Source organism: Ambystoma mexicanum, chromosome 10 (assembly GCF_040938575.1).
Source record: "Ambystoma mexicanum isolate Mex_15411 chromosome 10, UKY_AmexF1_1, whole genome shotgun sequence".
NCBI classification, from domain to species: domain Eukaryota; kingdom Metazoa; phylum Chordata; class Amphibia; order Caudata; family Ambystomatidae; genus Ambystoma; species Ambystoma mexicanum.
In genome coordinates this window covers 1575580829-1575602675 of record NC_090932.1, presented here as the reverse complement: position 1 = coordinate 1575602675, position 21847 = coordinate 1575580829, and the positions used below count along the sequence as shown (strand labels likewise).

The following is a 21847-nucleotide window of genomic DNA, read 5'->3' as shown; positions in this document are numbered from 1 at the left end:
CCGTGATGCTGCATGGCCACGCCAGAACCCCTGGCCAAACCAGCTTTGTTACGGTCCTACGCCACACATACTAACTATTCTCTGCTAAATCTAACTACCAGTCGCCGGAATTCACCGTCTCCCCAAATACGCATTGTGGTAAGACCCGCACCACCCAGTTTCGTTTGCGCCATACTGGCACGCAACATTACAAAGTGACATTAATGACCTGCATATAAACCCCACTGCATATAACATAAACATTTGCTATGTCTCTGTTTTTCAAACCACACACAAAGTAACGTTCTGTTCATGTATCGTATCCTACTGTTAGTTGTTCCTTCTATGCATTGTCTATATTGCCTTCACGGAAAGTAATCAGTCAAACAATGTCAACCTATATTCCCTGCGTGGAATCGCCTTATGTAGCCTTTCTCTAGTAATCACGAGTGTTAAGGACTCACTACTTTATACCATAAACTGTTGTAACTCTAACATACGCAATACCTAGAGTATCCCACGAAAGGTATTTCAGCCTAATGTGAATGCTCTGTCTAGCATATAGCCTCCTACTAGCATCCATTAGCGTACGTATAAACTATCCCACAACTGCACGCGCATGTTTGTACTGTGAATGTCCATCTAATGCCGGATTACTTACCTATGCACCCACAAAATATTGCCTCACTGCGCTGCTGTTGAATTGCCTGCCATTGAGATATTAGCACTTGCTTCTGCTCTGGTACTCCTCAACTTTCGACGCCGACAGTTCACGCACTGCAGCGTTCCTCTTCACCAACCAGCGAGGTAAGCTTATGCTCGCGGATTAGCCCAGATACGGCTACGGCCAGAGCGTGCACCATGCAACCCACTCTCGGATACATCTGGCCTCTCCACATACTTGGGACTAGTCCTTGGCACCATGCAGGACCTCCATCACGATTGGCACGCACACTAGCCACCCCACTAACCACAGGCCACATGCTTGGCGCAATGCACTTGGCCGAAAACACCCTTTGGTGGTTTGCCGACCAAAGTGCGCGCAAGCACCATTTTATTACGTTGATTCCAACATAGGCACTAAAGAGCACCTCCTCCATGATCTATATGCACATTTAATGCCTCGCTCATGATTTAGACCATACGTATCGCGTATCACTCTCTCACCATCCAACCTTCTATGACAACACTGCGACCTTGCATGTGTTACATCTTCACACGTGCACTTAGGTACTCGCTAGGTCCTGAGGCCCAGTGTTCAAGCTTCCCATTTCATCTTTCCGCAGCCATCCACCCTCGCGGACAATTATTCGTATTCAACACGCCCGCCCGAGCCTAGAAGTTCCTCCTGGCAACAGGCCCCCTATAGGTAAGCCTCCTCTTCCCGACTAATGCTGTATCTGACTAATCACAGCACACATTGCTAAAACAGTCCCTGTGACGTTCCTACCCCTACAGGTATGGCCACACCAAGGACCTTGAAACCCTTCCAGTGTACATAGACACTGAGACCCTTCGAGCCACTGCGCTCCCAAGATCCGGTAAGCTCTGGTCTTTCTGTGTACTTAGTCACTTCTCTACTGCTAGATTACTTTGGATTGATTCACTCCTAAAACACTCTTGTCTGTTTACTCCAACAGACCCCATAGGATACTTCTTTCTTTGGAATATCCCGTCCTGATGAAGGCCACCCCACCTGAGCTCATCTAGCTCACCCTGTGGCCGAAACACTGTCGTGTTGACCTGTTGTATTGTGTGTGTTGTTGTTATTCAACCCTACATTGTTTTGATGCATTTGCGCTGCTCAGTATACTACTACTTCACTAAGTTCTCTAGTCTCCTTCCCAAGGATTCCTTAGATGACGTAGAGCAACAGAATAATTCTACAAATATTCAACATTTGTTCCTTGTAAACTGGGTACTACACCATGAAAATGTATAAATGTTGAAGTATCTTATGGTGCACTGAATCAAGTGTATCTGAAACCCCCACTGCAAATTTATTAAATCCCATTTGCAGAGCACAGAATTGTCCTGTCAAATATTTATCAGAAACTATTTATACTAGTTGGTGTCCACCTCGTGAAGGTGGAACCTACTCAGGAGTGTGTTCATTTTTCTTTCAGCAGTAAGGTTCTCATGACCTTGCTCATTCTTGTTCTATATATGATATTACCCACCTGGGCAGAGCAAGGCATCAACCAGGTGCCCTTTTTTGATAACTCCTCAACTTTCCACATATATACGCCGTATAAACCGCATTGCCCAAGTCTGCATTGTTTACCGATACCTAAATACTCGCAAGACAGCGATACATGTTGCTTCCTGGAGCCTTACTGTGTTTGTACCGTTCATTCTGTTTAATGTGCTTGCCTACCTACTGCCGACACCAGAACCCATCCCAGGACAGGCAATTATGCCAATAGAAAATTCATGTCAAATGCACAACACACCTGCCAAATCTACAGTACACCATTATGCGCATTGCCATGTTTATCATTATTAGTACCGTATGACAATCAAACCCAGCGCACCAATAATATGGCAGTAGCCACACATCACCACTGATTTATTACGACCCACAAACATAATATCAATAACACTGACTCCACACTGTGCACTAAGGGTGCAGTCATCCAGATAGGTTCAGGCCTAGCATTCTTATACTGTCCCAGACACCACCCCTACCTTGCCCCACACCATTTCTGCCCAACACACAAGCATTCATCACACCACCACACCCCACCCCATCTACACAAACCTCCATGCCTCTGCTAGGCATAGCTGGTTGCTCCAGAACCTACACCCCCTTCCCGCGCACCAGACCTATACTAGGAACCATAAGAAAAATAAGACTCTCCTCCCGCACAACCAAGAACCACACCATCTCCCACCCCACTGGAAACATAACCACTTACCAAGCGCTTGGCTCCCACAAAACCACTAATTGCAGTTCAGTGCCACATTCCAAAGCCAAAGACAACCTCCAGAAAACTCAATGCAGTACCCCACCACCATTACGTATAACCCAAACTACTTGCTCCCCATCAGTCACTGAACCTCTAAAAGGTGCTCTACTCAATGTCAGATCCCTAGGTGCACACAACACTGACATACACAACCTTATTCTTGAATATAAACTCGATGTTCTAGTAAAAACCGAAACCTGGCTCCACGCAGCATCAGGCCCATTGCTCACACTATCAATACCACCTGAATATACACTACTTAGATCAGATCGCCAGGTGGGCACCGGAGGAGGAGTTGCCATTATCTACAAAACTCTGCTCCAGTTCAGAGAATGTAAAGTGGAAATGTTACCAGGCTATGAACTCCTAACCCCAAAACCACCATTCATTTCTTAATAGTGCACAGGGCTCCTAGTTCGACCAATAACCCAGACATTGAATTAGCCCTACTCATCTCTCCACTCCTCAAATCCAATACGAAATTCATCCTTTTAGGATAAAACAACCAATCAGACCTTAAAGCTACAGCCTTTCACAATGCATTCCTAGAAATTCCTAGAAATGCAATTTAAACAAAGTGTTAACGCCCCAACTCACTCAAAAGGACGAATCCTCGACTGGATTCCAACACTGAATACTTCAGTCCTCCTAGAAGACAAAATAGAAATGTCCTGGACCGATCACCTCCTCATTAGATTCAATATCAACACAATGAGGGACCCCACTTCTCCCAATCTTGAACAGGATACTATTTGTGTGAACAAAATCTATTCCATCATCCAGAACTGGATGGCGGACAACAGTCTATGTTTAAATGGAGAAAAAACTGAAATCGTGATTGTAGGCTCACCCGCCCGACTAGCCAAACTTCAACCACAATACACAGCTATAATTATCGATGGCACCCCCATCACGATTTCCAACCAAGTAAAAACTCTAGGGGGCTATCTGGACTCTAGTCTTACTATGTGCAAACATATTAGTGCACTTGCCTCATCCACAGTCTTTACCGCCAAACTCATTGCACTGAGGCGACCCATCCTTACACAATTAAACTGCATCACCCTCGCTAGAGCCCTCATGCTAGTTAAGATTGACTATTGTAACATACTACTATTAGGAACCTCAAAAAATATATAAATAAAATGCAACTACTCCAGAATAAAGGGCTGAGAGCAGCAATAGGCATAAAAAAGGGAGCACATATCTCAACACAGGAGAGAAGCACACTGGCTACCTATTCAAGCCAGGATACTCCACAAAACTCTTACCCTTATACACAAATGTGTCTCAGGCAACCCCCCCAGCTATCTCAACAAAGATTTAAGCATTAAATTCAAAACCAGAACTCTTAGATCTAACGCAAACACGCACCTACTCATCCCTCAATTCAAGAATGTAAGAACAGGCAGCTCCAGTTTCCCCGTAGCAGCCCCAGGAATTTGGAACTCACTCCCAGTAAATATTATCAACGAGCCTTCCCACAACAAATTTAAGAAACTCCTCAAAACTTGGCTATTTAACAAATACTTAGTTCCTCTGATTATGTATATAAGTTCTGTATGTAAACACTACATTGTAACTACTATGCAACCATTAAGATTTTATGTCTGTTGACTAGTAAGCCAGCACCACCGTAATGATAGACCTCTTAGCACCAAGTGTATTATTTAAGTGAAAAGATTTCAATATTGTAAATAAACCAATGTACTATGTAACAAAGTTTTATTTGCCTATGAAATCAGACTCAACAAATTGTAAATCCTTTGTACATGTAACCCCTAAGACCAAGTATACCCGTAAATCTACGCTGTGATACCCCTGGGTTTGGGCGTACAACAAATGCAATAAATAAATAAATAAAGTCCTCACCCCTCTGCTAATACCACCCCACGCTCCTAACACTTCCAAGGTGTGCAAAATCTAAAATCAATATATCATAAAATACACACAGTCTTCTATACCTGGAAAGTGCTTCATTTAAGGCGGCAGCACACCAAAATCAGGCAAGCGCTACCAACTACTTACGAAGGGTAATCCATTCCCTTAAAATTGTTTAACATCAGTTATAAATGCGCATCTTTTTTAATATTGCCCATACTATGTATGGCATTGTACCAAAATGTCGCCCTCACAATTACGACGGCCAAAAATGCTGACTTTTGCTTTTCTTTGGACCCCCTTACACCACATATATATGTGGGGGGTAAAGAATATAATATTATTATGGGCGGGTGTGCGGGGGTCTCTCCCCCCGCATATATATGTGGTGTAAAGGGGTTTAAAAAAAAGGTCGGCATTTTCGGCCGTCGCAATAATCACATAGATCCCTATGTATGTGTCTGGACTTGTTACATCGTCTCAGGTCAAACCCAATATCAGTAAGTATTCAAACACAGTCCTACATTAGTATAACACCACCCCTTTTCTTCATCCAGAAAATTCTGTCTGAACTTACATGGTCTACATTCACTTCGCCAAACATTTACATCTTCATACCTTTAGTTCATCATGCCTTTACTTCATCTGCATTTTCACATTGTAACAGTGGCAATGGTTGTGGTTAGCTTGAGGATAGGGTTGCGATCAAGTGGAAGCAGTGGGGAAGAATATAGGGTAAAAAAGAAGGGGGTACAAGAGGTCTCCCCATGTAACGACATAGTAAATGCTAGGAGAAGTGAAAGACAGGAGAAGTAAAGGTATGGCGAAGTAAAAGTGTCAAAGTGAATACATGGTGAAGTGAATGCAGGCGAAGTAAAGAAGTACATCCCCGTCATATAGGCAGTAACCGCATACCCTTGCCAGCGTGTTGTCATGCTGAGCCTTATCTTTCCCAAATACCAAAATATTGTCACTGTAGTTGAGGCAGTTGGGAATATGTTTAATGACATTGTATATCTCTGACTGAAAGATTTCAGTGGCCAAGGAGACCCTGAAATAGGTGTTTATATCTGAAGAGGCCTAAATTCCTGATGAAAGTCGTTATGTACGTGGATTCCTTACATAGCTCCAGATGGTGGTACCCCTAATTTGATCCAGCTTTGAGAACACCTGTGCTCCGTTGAGGAGGTGGACCATGTCGGTGATCCTTGTGGCCTGGTGCCGCTCCCTCATTATTGCTTCGTTTGGCCTGAACATGTCAACGCAAAGTCTGATGACGTCTTCCTTTTTGGGGACAGGCACTATGGGTGAGACCCACAGGGTAGGCCATGCTGCTGCCTCAATGGTGTCCTGTTCCAGGAGTTTGTGTAACACTTCTTCTACCTACCTCTGAATGTTCACAGGGGTCCTTCTGTAGTGTTGTGCCATGGGACGTACCTCTGAATCGACGTGCAGCTTAATTTGTCTATTTTTCAACTTCTCTAGGCCTTTGAAGAGTGTGGAGAACAACTGCTTCGTTCTCGCTGAAGAGTCAATGGGCCTCATTACAGGGATGGCGGTGAACCATGGCGCTATTAGCGCCATGGTTCATGCCGGTAAAATACCGGCACCGCCTTGGTGTAAAGGGGAATTACAGCCCTATTTCAAGGTTGGCGGGGCGGTATTTCCCCCTTCCACCATTGCCCTTCCCCATTCCCATTTTTGCCCCATAGGGCTCTATGGGAATGGGGAAGGCGCTAATTACGGTACCGCAAATTGCGGTACCGTAATTAGCTCCCTGGTCCCTTTGCGGGTTGGTTTTTTAACACCTGCAAAAAGCAGGCGTTAAATTCCCCAACCCGCAAAGGGACCTCGTAGTAAGGCGGTAAGGATTTACCGGCACCAGTAAAATACCGGTACCGGTAAACTCTTACCGCCGTCCGTGTAATGAGGCCCAATATATTTGTGTGCCATGAGCCCACATGGTACATGGATCAGTCCCATGCCTAACGCTGCCTTAAAACTCAAAATGCACCCGCTTTCCGTGGCTTCTTCCAGTACGTGAATAGGTAGTTTATTGCTCTATACTTTGTATTTACACTCAGCCATGAAGTATCCCTTGCATGCTAGTGGGGTCTTTGACCCATTGGGCTAAAAGTTAACCTCCACTGACTTGATCTTGGGAGCACGTGGAATGGTACTGTAGACCTCCTCACTGATTACATTTACTGTCGCCCCTGTGTCGACCAAGAATTCCACAGGAAGGTAATTGATTTGTAGCCGCAGCCCCTTTGCTGTGGGGTTTCCTAGTGCATAGAGGTACCCTTTCTTTCTTGGTTCTTCTGCCGGTGAGCAGCTAGAGCCACTGTCTGATTGGGATTGCTCCACCAGGTAACGGGAATATCGTTTTGGTCTCCTCTTGGGCTGAGATGTAGATGTTCGGGGAGACCGCCACTCCTTTTATTGCTCTCTCATATTGCCTCCCCTCCTCTTTCCTTTCCTTGTGTCTTCTATGAGGGGGCTCGTAGAGCTGAAGCATCCCTGCTTGGGAACCGTCCACTTTCTCCCTGGACCATGGTGGCATGTTACCTTCACCTTCCCCATGGGCTTGACTGCGGGACATCGCGCACACTGCTTTGAAATGATTGTCCCACCACACGCCAAGCACTGCTGCCCCATGGCGGTGCACGCACCTCAGTACGGGAACTCACACCCACATCCATAGCAAAAGGAGTCACAATTGCCTGTGTGCATATGGGAATTCTCTATTTTGTTGATGGCCTTGGACGGCGCTCTTGACACCTTTTATGTTGCTCATGGCCTCTACTTGCATCTCCAGAGCCATATCCGATCTGGCCAGCTGCAGAATGTCCTCGAGCAATCTGGGCTTCTGGAGCAGACCTTTCCAAAAAGCTGTGGACACACACCTCACAATGATCTGGGACCGATGAGCTTCCTCGTTGGAATTATAGTTGAAGTCACAGTGTTTCATGCGGATGCGTAGACGCATCACAAAATCGTCCATCGATTTGCTTTTATGCTTAGTGGTGTGAAACACGTGGTGCTCATAGTCCACAGCGGTATGGGGAAGAAGTATTCCATGAGAGCCGCTCACAGACCCACATAGGAGTCTGTGGCATCTGCCGGAAATTCGTCTTTAATGTCTCGCAAATTAGGGCCTTTGGCTAGTGACAATAGTCTATGTTTTTTGTTGTCATCCAGAGGGCCTATGGCCTGAATTTATACATCAAAGTCTCTGGCCATCTGATCTACCTAGGCCTGAAATTACTTGTCACAGAGATATCGAAATGGCTGGCCAGTTGCATTGATAGATTCTCCTGTAGCCACAGGGGTAGGCCACCTTGTGGCGTGGCGGGCATCATGAGATTTTCTGCATCAGACATGGCAAATTTATTTGAGGTTTCTGTATGTGTCCACTTGACTATTCCGTGAGGTTTGGTCGCTTAGCTTTTTGGACGCTTGCTAGCTTTCTTCCCAAAGTCTGTCCAACTCACATTATGGTGCCTGGGCGCAGCCCTGCCCACTACACCCACAAGAGATGAGGATATGCTGCTTATATGACAGCACTGTCACACTTTTTCATATAAATCCTTATGGATCGCTGGAGAAAAGTGCTCCTGCGCCAACTGGTCCTATTCACATGTCTTCTCTCAGTCCGCTCTTCAACACAAGCAAGCCTGGAGCCTCTTCCCAGACTGTTCCGGTGCTTCAAAGGCATGCGCCCGGTCAGGAGCCTGTGCGTCCCTCTGTGGCTGTACAGTCCTTCGCTTTGACCAGGGCTGACTGGTCCCTCTTTGCGGATCTCCTCATATCTACAGGGGTCACAAGCTGGACCATCCGCTCACTCTGGGGACCAACAGCTTCACCCCAAGCTGCACAGAGTCGCACAGTTGCGTCGCCCCAGGTGCTTGTCTCCCCGCCACATGCGCCGGCCTTCCTCGCACCTTGCCCCGAGTGTGCCAACCTCTCTGTGGTGGGTGACCCTCCAAAGTGTCTTGCCCCTTTAAGGGGATGTGTCCCTCCTGTGTGTATTGCCCTTTTAATGTGGGCTATGATTGTCATGGCCCAAGCTAATAAAAGGAGACCTGCAGGTATGTGCAACAGAAAGGCTGCAGGCTCACAAGAGGAACGTCTGAGTCTGTGTCTCATTTATGTAGGTCTGCAGGCCTACATGTAGAGGCACAGGCCTGCATGCCCTGAGGCTGTGGGACCCCCGTGCCTGTACGGTGGCAGAGGTCTGCATGGTCAGGGGCATGGCTGGCTGTGCCCCCTCCCCCGATTGTGCTGGAGTTCTAAAGCACCATGGAGACTGCCGACTGCCCAGGGCAGGCCCCAACCCCCACATGCACTGGGCCTGTCGAGTGCCGGTAGCCATAGCACTATGGGGGCACGCTGGATGTCCATAGCAGGCCCCCTGTAACACTCCCTACGGCTACTGGTAGAGTGCCACTCCAAGCCGGTCACACTGGGGATCCTGCTCCTGACAGCGCATGAGGTAGTGTCCTGGCTTCAGGAAACTACAGTGGCTAGTTAGGACGTACTACCGTTGTTAGGGTAGTTCCGGGGCCGACAGAGCCAAACCTGCGGTCCGCGGACCTCCGGTTCACGGAAGGCCCTAACTCCTTCCCTTGTCCCAAAGAAGTCAAGGTCCACAAAAGGAGCAAGCGTTTCTGCAGTTTATTAGCACAAACCACAGGGATCATCTACATGGAGTTCTCCAGGCAAATCACTCATATTCTGGCTCGCAGGCCAGTTTTGTAGACAAATTACATTGCTATTTGCGTCACTCAGTGAGTTCCACCCCTGAACCTGACACCACACAGGATTGGCTCCCTGAGTGGGAGGTCCAGTATGGGGACATTTAGTGCACAATATTAGTGGAGGCCGCTGGGTCAGGTGGTGTGCCTGGATCATCCCTCAAAACGGTTACTTTGGCAACCCCGGTGCTTGGCTGGTGATTCTCACCACCTGCCCCTAGCCTTCAGTGTTCTGATTGGTCAGGCCGCGGGCCCCCAAGCCTGGGGCAAACTTCATTCCCAAACCGCAAGACACCTGGTCACAGATAATGTGTCTCAACAATGTGTGACTATGTGACAGTGAGTAACAATGTTGTGGGTATACTACTGCCATGAGAGCGTTCCATTCCCAGCGTATATTGTTGCTGATATGTTGGGATTTGTTGCAAGCTCGGTTTTAGGCGTGAGGCTGCTGTGCTTTCCCAGCTTGTAGGTATTGGAATATCAGCTTTGGCCGAGTCACGTGTGAGGCCACCGTGCGTGAGGCTAAATTATTTCAATTTGTTTTGTATTTTGCATGGATTAGTCTCTGCTGCGGCCGGTGTCATCTTGGCTCAGTGTGTGTGTGCAATGTCGTTTTGCAACATCGTGGCCTTGGCTGCCGTTGCTTCTGCCATGACTATTCTGCTTGCACACCATATTACTGCTCGAGATTTCTGTGAGACGCACCTGGTTGGCTGGATTTTCCCAAGGCCTCCTCTGGCTCTGGATATGTATTCTGCATAATGTCCATAGGTTAAAATGAGACATGGTTGGTCAGGTCCCTAGAGCGCTCCTGTCCTTCCATAGGGTTAATAGCAAGTAGCATCTGCAAGTATGTGCCCAATCTCTTCTGGCATCTTACGTTTCTGCGGTGCTGTAGCGGCCTTAGTGGCAAAATAATAAACGCGCAGAGAGTATGTATATGTTACCGTCCTCTATCTCATAGAACTGTAAGCATGTATTCTTCGTGTAGGTTGGTGTGTGAATGTCCTGAGTGTGCAGAATGCGCGTGTGCTTCCAGTATAACGTAGCTATGTCGTCATGACGTCTCTAATGAATTGCAGCATGGCTTTTGTGGTGTTGTTAGTCGATTCTGTCCATGTAGTCATCTCCAGCTTGGTCTTGCCTCTCCTCGCACACTTTGGGTATTGTTCATACCACTGCAGGGTTGTATGGTCGGCTGGCCTGGTATCTTTCGTGGTGCATGCCAATGGTGGGAGCAGTGGGGATTGGTGCAAGCTCATACGGTCGGTGGTCTTTTGGCGTGGATACTTCTTCCGGCTGGGGGGTCCATCGGGAGGGAAGGTATGTTCGGGTTTTCCCTCTTCACCGTCTTTGACTACACAGTAGGAAAACCTGATTTACCACATCGAAAAAATTACTTTTTCCATGGTTCAGATACCCCATGTCCCAATCCTGGCACTCCTAATACTCCCCGGCATCCAGACGTGTGTTTGCTTGGAATTCTAGAAACTGTATTTCTTTTAAATTCGGAATGGGGAAGACAACACTACAAGTCCCAGTAAAAAGCAGAACTGGATGGTGGTCTCGTGAATGGCCATGGGAAACTTGGGAGCTTTGCTCATCGGCTGAGCCCTGCCTGGGTCTTGAATAAATCGCTGCACGTAAAAAAAACTGTGGGTTCAAGGCCTTAAAAAAAGAAAGTGGGGGGATTCCTTAACATACCATTTGCCCTCTGAAAAAAGTGGGGGGACTCCATCCACCCTTGTGTACCTTCGACTTGAGCCCTGAAAAAACTGCAATCGGCTTTAAGCAGAGTCAGACCAACCGGCGCTGACAATGCACGTTACTGCATTCAAGTAAAGATCACGGATCTGATTAATAGTATGTACTCAACAAAATTTCTCCCATGCAGTTTCAGAAAATTCCGCCAGTGAAATATATTCCAAAGGAGAGTTGGGCCCGGAGCTCAGTGCCAGAGCCATAATTATAGCTCCGAATGGCTGGGAGCTATGAATGCATGAATGGGCGTGATCTTACAGGCTCTCTCCAGCAGGTGGCAGGCCGGCCGCTCTGCCTGGGTGGAGGGGCTTTGTCTCTTTAAGATCTCTGGTCACATGGGCTCCCTGCGGGCACAGAGGCGAGTGTGGGTGACTGCAGCCAGCTAGCAACAGCAGCTCCCTCCATCTTCCGCATCCCAGCAGCAAGGAGGCCTTCTCACCCCTCTCCAGGCGCAGCGAGCACCACCTCCACCGCGACAAGATGCCCATATTCCAGCTCAACACCAACGTGCCCAAGGACGCCGTGCCCGACAGCCTGCTGGGCGAGCTGACCGAGCAGCTGGCTAAAGCCACGGGCAAGCCAGCGGAGGTGGGTGCACCACCCGCTGCAGGACAGGGCTCGCGTGGCTGCCTGCCTGCCTGCCAGTGCCACCCCACCCTTTTATGTTTCCTTTGCATTCTGCTACTTGTGTTCATAACTTAGAAAAAAACAGAGCGTGCTATAGATGTACACGAATTTAGTTGTCTGCGGCTCAAATCCGTGCTTTGTAAATTGTAATTAAGTGGCCACCCGTGTAATGTTGAACTTGTTCGCACTTGCCACGAAGTCTTCTAATTTTGCATTTGTTTTTGAAGAATTGAACGTGATGCAAAATTAACTTAAAATGTAGCTGTATTTATTTTTTAAAGTGACCCAGATGGGCACTAGATTTTGCCATGTCTGATTTGTCATGGAGTAAACGCCGATCTTTCCCGCATAAGTGAAAAGAGCGCGAATGACCCAATTACCATCGTCCTTTCTGTTTCATAGCAGGGTGTGTCTCAGCCGACTCGGGGCGGTTATTGCAGGGTGTGGAAAAAATGAATTTGCATTAAACGTTACCTTTGACACGTTTGCAATCTAGCGACCGTGAAGCTTTGCTCCAGTTAGCTAGTTGGGCGTTTGGGTTACACGTGCCAGCAGGCTGCTTGCCACACGTCCTCTTTCTGTGCCGTGATACTTTGCACAATTGATGTTGGCACGCTTGGAGCAGTGGCTCTTTGCACGTACCTCCAACTCTCCAACGCACGGTTTGTTGCACAATGGGCCCTCCCCACTTTACACAGAATAATGTCTCGTAACCGAGTACAATAATAGTCACATTATGCCGTAACACATGTTCTCTGTGCAACTCGTTGCACCACTGCACACTATATTATTATTGTGTTTTTTTTTTTTTTTTGCATAAGTCATTTGCATTGTGCTGTACTGAATTTCCCACCCAGGACTACCGTCTGCCACCAGAATTGGGTGAATATCTCAGTGCACGGATTGAAATAAGATTGTGTGGAGCCACCCACCCAGTAAGTGGGGGCTACCTTTGGGGCTGGTGGAGCTGGAACACTCCTCGTGGCAAATCTAGCTTCCACATGGGAGGCAAACTCGACCTTTTAAGAAAATGCCCACTGCGACTTAAATGTTCGTTCGCGGCCAGTGTGCTGTTAACCGGAAGCCTGGCGTACGGAAGAGCGATGAGTGTGTTGGGCATAAGGAGCGACGAGGAAGGTGTCGCCCTCCGCCACCGGTGAGTGGAGGCAGGGGCCCCACAGCGGAAGGTGGGTGGAGGGTTTCCCCTGAAGTGTACAGAGGGACCGACGTATAGGGCCCCGGGCACTCCTTCATGCATACCCCTATCCTGTAATAACTATCAATACCAATTTGTTGTGGAACATAATTTTTGGCCGTAGGCATTTATTTTCATCCATAAACAAAAACCATCTGATAAAAAAACAGGTGTGCTTTTGGGCACGCCGTGTCCGAGGTGAGTGATGCCTCTCCTGTGCCCCCACCCTGCGCCTAACCCCCGATGCCCTCTATCGGGATTTGCTTCGTGGTGGCCTGTGGCCCATTCAGTGGCATTTATTTATTTACTTATTTTGCAGCATTGTTTTTCTGACGAAAAAAACTACAAATGTGGGTGGCTGTGGGGTAAGGACATATAAGTGGTAGGGTGCGGAATAAATAATAGGGGGGCCATGAGTTTTTAATTAAAAACATTTCAGGCCAGCCTTTTCTGCAAAAAATGCTGCGAAAAATAAACTGTTGATGAATGCACACAGACCCACCGGGATAGGAGACTGGGGATGACCTTGTGGGGTCAGCCTTAACCACGTAGATGCCACAAATTCAGCCTTTTGTTCCTGGCATACAGGCATAGGTCCTAAATGTTTTCTTGATGTATCCTAATGTTCCTGTGGACACGTTCCCAAACACCCACAGTTAATGGCACAAAAGTATGTTTCTCTGCCATCAGTAGGTCTGAGCACTCAAAAGTAGCTCCTGGCAGATGTTGGTGTCAAACTAACCAAGCTCTTCTAGGCTACAACCAAGCCCAGGCCAAGGTGGCATGTGATCCGGACGGGGGCTAGGGGAACTCTCCAGCTGCTCCCATTTGCGATTGGGGGGGGAGGGGAGCCTGGGCTGGGTTTACGGCAATCGCCATGCAGGTAGGTGTCAGGATCCAGTCCCTCCCCTCCCCCGGGGCAGCGTACCATCAATGTAAACTGCAGGGAAGCTTGCAACCAGAAGTGTATGCCATGTGAACAGGGGTGCATGTGTGGCATTCACCTAAAAGTGCACAAGTGTATGCATCCACGTGTTCAAGTCTGTAGGAGGGGGACATACCCCCTCAGCCCCAATATGTAGTGGGAGCATGCAAAGTGCGGGGCTGTGCAAACTGCATGTTCCCCAGGGGTCTAACCTCTCTCCCTGGCTCTTCAACCAATACCTGGCTCCCCTTGCCGACCGCAGTGCTGTTCTCTGCTCCAACTTTCAGTGCTATGCCGATGACACTCAGCTCGTTTTCAGGCTACCCTCATCCACCTCCGCTCCCTCTCTCATCTCTGACTTTCTGCATTCCTGGAGTGGTGTACCGCCAATGACTTCTGCCTTAATGCCAGTAAGAAAGAAGGCACTTTCCTTTCCTGTCCCTCTGTGGCCAGCCTCCCTTGGCCCTCTTCCTGCTCCCACCTATGAGGCTAAGAACCTCAGGGCGATCTTCAAGTCCACACACCCCTTCTCACCTCACAAATGAAGTCTCTAAGAAGTCAAACTACCAACTGCACCTCCTCGGGTATTTTTCCTTTCCTCTCCTTCCCCCCAGAAGCTCACTGTCTCCAGAGCTCTGTTTCTTTCTACCCTGGTCTATTGCAATAGCCTTTTTCCAAATCTACCTGCTTCTACTCTCCGCCCTCTGCAAACCTGCCCAGAACAGGACTGCAAGACTTTTCCTTGGCCTCAAGCTCAGGGGTCCTATCTCTCCAGGACTGAAATCTCTGCACTGGCTCCCAGTGGCTGCGAGGAATAAGTTCCAAGACCATTTTACTTTGCCCACAAGGCCGCCTGGGGCTGAAATATCTTCAACTCTCCCTTTGGAAATATCTTCCTACTCCAGCTCTTCGCTTCTCCAATCAATTAGTTGTTGGACAATCTCTTTCTTCGGCTGGGGCCTCCATCTGCAACTGCCTCTCTGAAACTTGAGGAGAGCCATCCTCCCCTTGTTTTTGCGTGTTAAGTAGATTTGTGTTTTCACCCAAAGTTACAAGGGTAATCCAGATGTGGAACCCTTGCTCACTGTTCTTAGAGAGGCACAGCTCCCGAAACGCGTGTCTGCGGTTGCTGTTGGTGCTCTTGTTCAGAAGACAATTGCCAGGCATTTCGGTGTTGTACTGCCCTTGGCCAAAAGACTGATATGTAGATGACATTTCTCTTTTGTGAAAGGATGGTGAGCTGAAGACTCTGGTTGAGACTCTAACCCGGCACATAGGCCAGTAGTAGACACTCCCAGAACCTCCCCCACCCCCCTTGTTTTTGCCCATATTGATAACTCTTATTTGAAGAGTTCCACAGGGACGCCATCTGGGCCTGGTGTTTATTCAGTGTCTGGGCTAATAGTGCACCAGTTACTATGGCAATTGAGAAATGTCAAGTAAACCCCTTCATGATCGCCTTGTCCGTATGCTTGCGGGTTTACATGTAATAAAGGTTCATCCCTCTTATGACTGGTATATAATGCTTGAAAATGCACAACGATTCCTCAATCGCAATACATGCCTCAAGCATATTGGTACCTTTTTAAGACATGCAAGTTCTTACTTTTGGGTGCAGTAGTCAAAGTTTCCCACTTGCACCCAAACTACCTATTTTTTCTTTTTTCTTCTCTCCTTTCTTTCTGTAAATTAGGGCCTTATAACTAAGCCATGTGGCAGTCATTTCTAGTCTATTAGCCCTCGCTGCCCCTTTTAGTAAATTCAACAAGTGGGTTTTAAGCGGTCTACATGGGTACTGCCCTTGATTACTCTGGTAGCTATTAGATTTCTCATTCAATATTTTAGTGACAGGTTTTGATTTCTTCTATACTACAAAAAGATTCACAAATTGAGCATTGGAGACGCGTTGAGTGGCAAGCCCGGCTCCAGGAATTTTCATCTGGGCGGGCCATTTTTGTGATCAGGGGGGCCCAATTTCCATTGGGTGTGGGTGTATGAGTACCCTAAACAAAGTGCTAGGATTAATCCAGATTTCCTAGATCTGTGATCCAGCCAAAAAATACCTTACCAGATCCGGAAAATATATTTGCATCGCTCTATAAAAAACAGTATAGAGAAACGAGGAAAGTAGTGTTGCAACATCAATCTACCCATCTTGTCTTGCAATCTGCTCCTCCCGTTTCTATTATGTCCACTTCTCCATTCACCCCCAGTCACCTCCCGTCAGGTCCCCCTGACTACCGTTCCCATTTACCTCCAATCCCACCTACCCCAAAACCCACACCATGGTTGTGGAGAATCATGGGTGATACTTCCTCCTCTGCGATGGCTGAGCAGCAAGAGCCCCAGTCTTTGTTCAATCTCAGATGGTGTGCAATCAACAATGCCACCCTGAACACTGTGGCTACTCCCAGCAGGCCCCGGAGGAGGTGCTTGTGGTCCCGCCATGTTGTAAAAGACAGGCCCCTGCCCCTCCAGAATACTGAAGCAAGGAATAGGACATTTTTGTTTCTTTCAAAATGAATTTCGATGCACATACTTTTATTTTCTTGATGCATTTTTAGCAGAACATTTTAATTGAGTTGCTAGCCCAAGGGAGTGGTAGCATGCAGGAGAGGGAGCCAAGAGGTCGAGGGGTGGGGGTGAGATCAGGAGGTAGACAGTGTAGGTCGAGGTGTTTCCGATTTACTGGTATCGCTCCCGGTGGGGTTTGGCAGGGAGGAGGGGCTCCTCTACATCAATGTCTGGTATATACTGGTTATAATATGCAATTTCTTGGCAGGTCCTAAAACATGTGCTGCCCATCTATTAAACCATGAGTGATGAAATCGGTTATACTGTGAACTAAATCACTTTGAGAGGAACCTGATTTTTGCATGCAAGGTTGATCAAATGATTTGCCCAGGATCACACGCTTTGGTTAAGTGGTAAAGCCAGAATTTGAGGCTAGCTTGACATTTAGATACTTGATCATGCATGTTCCAAGCTCAAATTTGTACAAATTGGTGTTGAATTTTGCTTTTGAATATTTAAAATAATTGTATACAATTACTTTAAAAAGTCACCTGATAAACCTATCTGACAATGTATACGTCATTGTAGAAACGTGTTGATGAGAAAATATAGTCAATTGGTTTTGAATCCTAAATTTCACAGAGGGGACCACTAGTGTGGCCCTGCCATGCAATTTGAATTGTTTCCACTAAGCACTGGTATTGCCTTTGATCATCACTTTTCCTCTACGTGTCTGGAAACGTGTAAATCCCTCAACGATTGTCTTCTACCAGCATAAAAATACATGCTGGTGGAACACCAATCGGATTCGGCAGGGGGACCTGTAAGAGCAGGTAAACATGTAGTCTGATCTGCTCTCCAATTTCACCTGCCAAATCAAACAAATCCTGCAGCGCATAAAAAATGGCCATTAATGCTTTCAGCGCCACTTATTCCAATCCGCTTCACCTCGAAAATGACCCCCTATGATTGTAGCTTTTTCCTCATCCTAATTGGAAGCCTACAAGCTCCAGCATAGAAAACAATGAGAACCTAGAGAAAAAAACAGAGACAAAGTGAAATGCAATGCATGTCCAGGTCATTGCTTCACGCAGCTTGTTCTGCATCCCCTTAATTTCTAATCATCCAACAATCCCACCTTATATCATTTTAAGAAACCAGTCAAAGCAATGGTCACTGCCAGTTACCTTTTTGCATCTCTAATCACTTCCTGATGTAAATAATCTGCCACATTAAAACAGGAGGACCTCACTGGGAGATCCTGTGTAGCCCTGGCTGTTTGTGTTTGAGGGGGAAAGGGCAGAGTAGGGGGAAGAGGCGTGGGCATTTGTCCCATGTCCAAATGTTAAATCCACCTCTGATTGCATTCTTTATGAAATATTTAAATACTTTTTTAGTTTTAAAAGATGTATTAAACAAAACACTCTTCTCAAATTATTTTTCCAGGTGTTTATGATTAATCTTCTGAGAGGCAAATGTTTATTGGGGGGCGGGAGGGAACAATCCTCCCAACCTGCTCCCCTCCCCATCACTGGTGGGTTTCCCATAGCAAATACTTTCTTTTTTTCCTGCACTGCCTAAACACCCAGCACCCATACTTTCCAAATAAGTCCCACAATACACATGATGTATTCTGTTTGCTTGCAAACTCTACTCAAACAGTCTGAGGTTATCAATTCAGAACTTGAATCATTAAAAGATCTGGAAGTTCGGGTTAGGCCTCCACACAGACAGATACATTCTATTTAGTTCGGAACCCCACTGGCTAGTACTCGTTAGAAGATCTGAAACTGTTCCATACTTACCATCCTAGCATGGTCATTTTCAGGTAGGGCCTTGTTGGACCAACCCAGTGAGGTGCAGCTTAAATCCCTAGGCATAGCAAATAAAGCACCCACATGCTAAAATCCCCCAAAAGATAATGGAAGATGCGAGACTCAGAGAGGTCATGGGGTGGAAGATAGATGGGTCGTGGTCCTTAACACTTGTATACCCAGCATCCGAGGAAAGTTTCCTTGTCGCAGTGGCGACAAACACACTGACCACCAGAGCATGGTCGAAGACCCCAACGATTGGAAACCAAGCATCCAAGGATAGCTTCCTTGTTGCAGTGGCTGTAATATGCCCACTGCCCCCAGAGAAGGGTCTGGGACCCCAACAAAAGGGAACACAGCAACCCAGAGAACTTCTTCGTTTCAGTGGTGACCTTAAGCCCAGTGATCAACAAAGAAGGATTTGGGATTATACTGCCCCCAGAGAAGGGTCTGGGACCCCAACAAAAGGGAACACAGCAACCCAGAGAACTTCTTCGTTTCAGTGGTGACCTTAAGCCCAGTGATCAACAAAGAAGGATTTGGGACTATACTAACACCAACACAGAGAGGCAAAGTGTACATCAAGCTGAAGAGTGAGAGAGAACTTTCTAGACACCAGGAGAAGGGAATTATTCTGACCTTGTTGTGAACTGTGCCAAGAAATACAGGAGAAGGGGAGTCATTCTCCTGGTACTTAAGTGGGAGTTGTACTAAAGATACCAAGGGAAGGGAGTCCTTTCCCCCTGGCTTTATTGGAAACTGTATAGACCTGTAACAGGAGATGGGAGCCATTCTTCTGGATGTAATAATATAAAGGTTGTGTGAAACCTGCGAGCCAGGGGGATCATTCCCCCTGGCATTCTTGTTACAAGAGAACATTCTTTTAAAACCCTATCCAAGAATCAGGAGAAGGGAGACCTTTTCCGAGACAAGGAACTTTCTGTTAGATTATGTCTTAGTTGTAGTGTGAGGGATAAAAGAAGGTTGTGACACGGGACAGTGGAGTTTGATTTTATGGACATTCTGATGGGCCGTTTCGTATTAGTTTTGAGCCAAGGAATACCCTCTTCAAAGATGGGGATATTGGTGGCCTTTTTATGCACAAGTAAGTCTATTACTACCACCATGCCATCTTTGTGTCAGCTTCCTTCTTCGGCAATCTTATAGGGCCCAGTCAATTGTACCTTCTGCAGATATATGTGTACAAGTAACATTATGTGTTATTTATTGTTTGATATAGTAAGCATTTTAAATAAGCATGATGAGAAAAACTGCTATATTCCCACGAAGCATGAACATACTTTAAATTGCAGAAGCTTAAGGTTTGAGAATAGCTGTAGACAGCCAGCATAAGTGTACTTGATTAAGATGTGATGGCACTTCATCTCCCTGGCCATTTGTGCTTTCATGACTGTGGGGCATAGATCATTGTCCAGGGCAGGCAAACAAATCCTGGCTGGGCCTCCTGCAGTGCAGCCTCTCGGAATGCTAATATCTGAGGTTTCTGCTGCACATTTACAGCAAAATGCCTCCGCCCCACACCACAACGCCCCCACTCCCTCGGGTCCCACATTCAAGGCCTCCATACTTGGGGAGACCTTTCTGGCTGCCTGCCCCCCGCCCTCCTGCTGGAGCTGGGCCTGGGGGGTGTGGGATTTTCCAGTGGGCTGATTAGGTCCTTATTGATGTTAATGCATTGTGGCAAGGGCTGCGTGCGGCACATACTAAGCTATGGCTGGGGATGTCATGGTCAATCTGCATGCTTCAGTGAATTGAAAAGGATGGGCAGCATGAGGGTGGACTCAAGAGACTGGCGCTTTTCAGAGGATGCCGGTCTATACCTACTCACGCAGGCTGGTGGAGGGGGCGGGGGTGAAGTGTGGATCTAGCTTGCGCTATGCGCCCTGATTCTACCACCTTTGCTGTGTTTTTGTTGCTATTGGACTCATCAAATGGCAAAAGCACAAATCAAGCAACCAGCGTGACATATAATGGGTGTGCTGGAGACTTAGTTGGTAACCCAGCTTAGGCCTCGGTCCATAGATCAGCAAGCCCACTCTACTTACAGGTTGGAGTCCAAGCAGGGTTGACTCTACCTTTTTACATTTCATATTTCCTAATTTGATAACTCAATTTACCACCATTATATTGGTGGTGGGGAGCTCTACTCTTACAGTATTTGGAAGTGGGAGGATTCCTGGAAGTGGGAGGATTCCAGCTTTAAGAGCTATGTAAACATGTGATATTTAGCTCTGCTGATTCAAACATGTAATTGGCCAAAACAGGGTGGTGAGTTAATGTGTAGGTGTGAATGCCAGTGATTCTATTGAGCGCTTTACCTGCTAAAACGTAACCGCTGTTATATATGGTTACTGCGAAGGTCGCTTGGTAGTAAGTGCTTTAACCAACTGAGCTATTTTACCAGCTATACCTGGACCTTGGAGGTGTCTAGGATTTTATAACAGTAGGACGTTTTATACTTCTTGAGGGGATGGGGGGGGGGGTAAAAGCATTCATTATAACAAATGTTAGATTTAAAATTGTTCACACGACCGCCATGTCTTAATGTGAAAGCCACTTACGGATACAACTGATTGCACTGATAGACTTCAGACTGAGCCTGATTGCCGCCCTCCCACCTAGTCCTGGATTAAACCCTTGGGGGGGGGGGGGCCCTTAGGCAGTCGCATATTTGGGGGCCCCCTCGTAAATCTCCTGGTACCTCCTATTAGGGCGCCAACATTGTGGTTCTACAAAAGAGCGACGACTAACAATATTTACTGTTTGTAAAAGAAAATTTAAGAATTTGAGTCTCACCAAAAATGAGTGCCAGAACAAGATAGCTTTGTTCTGTTACAGTAGACAGTGAAGTTAATCAAACTTCAATATAACTCAGAAAAGCAACTTATTTAGTAACACAGACGTTTGGTATGTATACTCTGTTCTCGAAGTTTCTGCGCAAATATTCTGGACTCAGCAGGAACTCGCAACACCCTAACTCACAGTACGCTTAGTTTCTGGCTATTTCGGGATAACGAAGAACTCGGTAGTGTGCACGTCGGCCGGTAGGTAGAGATGACCGTCACTACTGTACATTACACGTACGTAGTTTGCACCAGATTAGTTTACAAACTGGCAGCTGCCAGAAGATGAGCTTTTAACTGTTATGTGGTTATGTCGTCTCTGGTTTATGTACTTTAAGTTAAGGGGTGCAGTCTTGTTAGGGAAAATTCTCAGAAATGTGCTAATTCCCTTCTACCTTAGAGACCCCCAGATCTTTTACTGGACTTTAGGACTTTACATTTTTATCCTGAAGAGTGAGACCTTTTTCCCCACTCTCTCATGCATGTTTTGGAGTATGACAAACTCCATAGGCAGCATCTTTTTACATCATGACAAACAGCACCCTCAGTGCTGTGTCA

At 46.9% G+C, this 21847-nt stretch overlaps 1 protein-coding gene across 2 annotated transcripts in view; it reads left to right on the top strand.

Moving 5' to 3' along the window:
• Nucleotides 1–11585: 11585 nt before the first annotated feature.
• Nucleotides 11586–21847, top strand: part of MIF (macrophage migration inhibitory factor) — a 29947-nt gene continuing 19685 nt past the window's right edge. Inside the window, exon 1 of one of the 2 annotated variants that reach the window (XM_069619899.1) lies at nucleotides 11586–11938. In XM_069619899.1, coding sequence (XP_069476000.1) covers nucleotides 11831–11938 — 108 coding nt within the window. In that variant the 5' untranslated portion in view covers nucleotides 11586–11830. Of the gene's footprint in view, nucleotides 11939–12948; nucleotides 13134–21847 lie in introns of those variants that run through there. The other variant, XM_069619900.1, reaches the window with a different exon arrangement.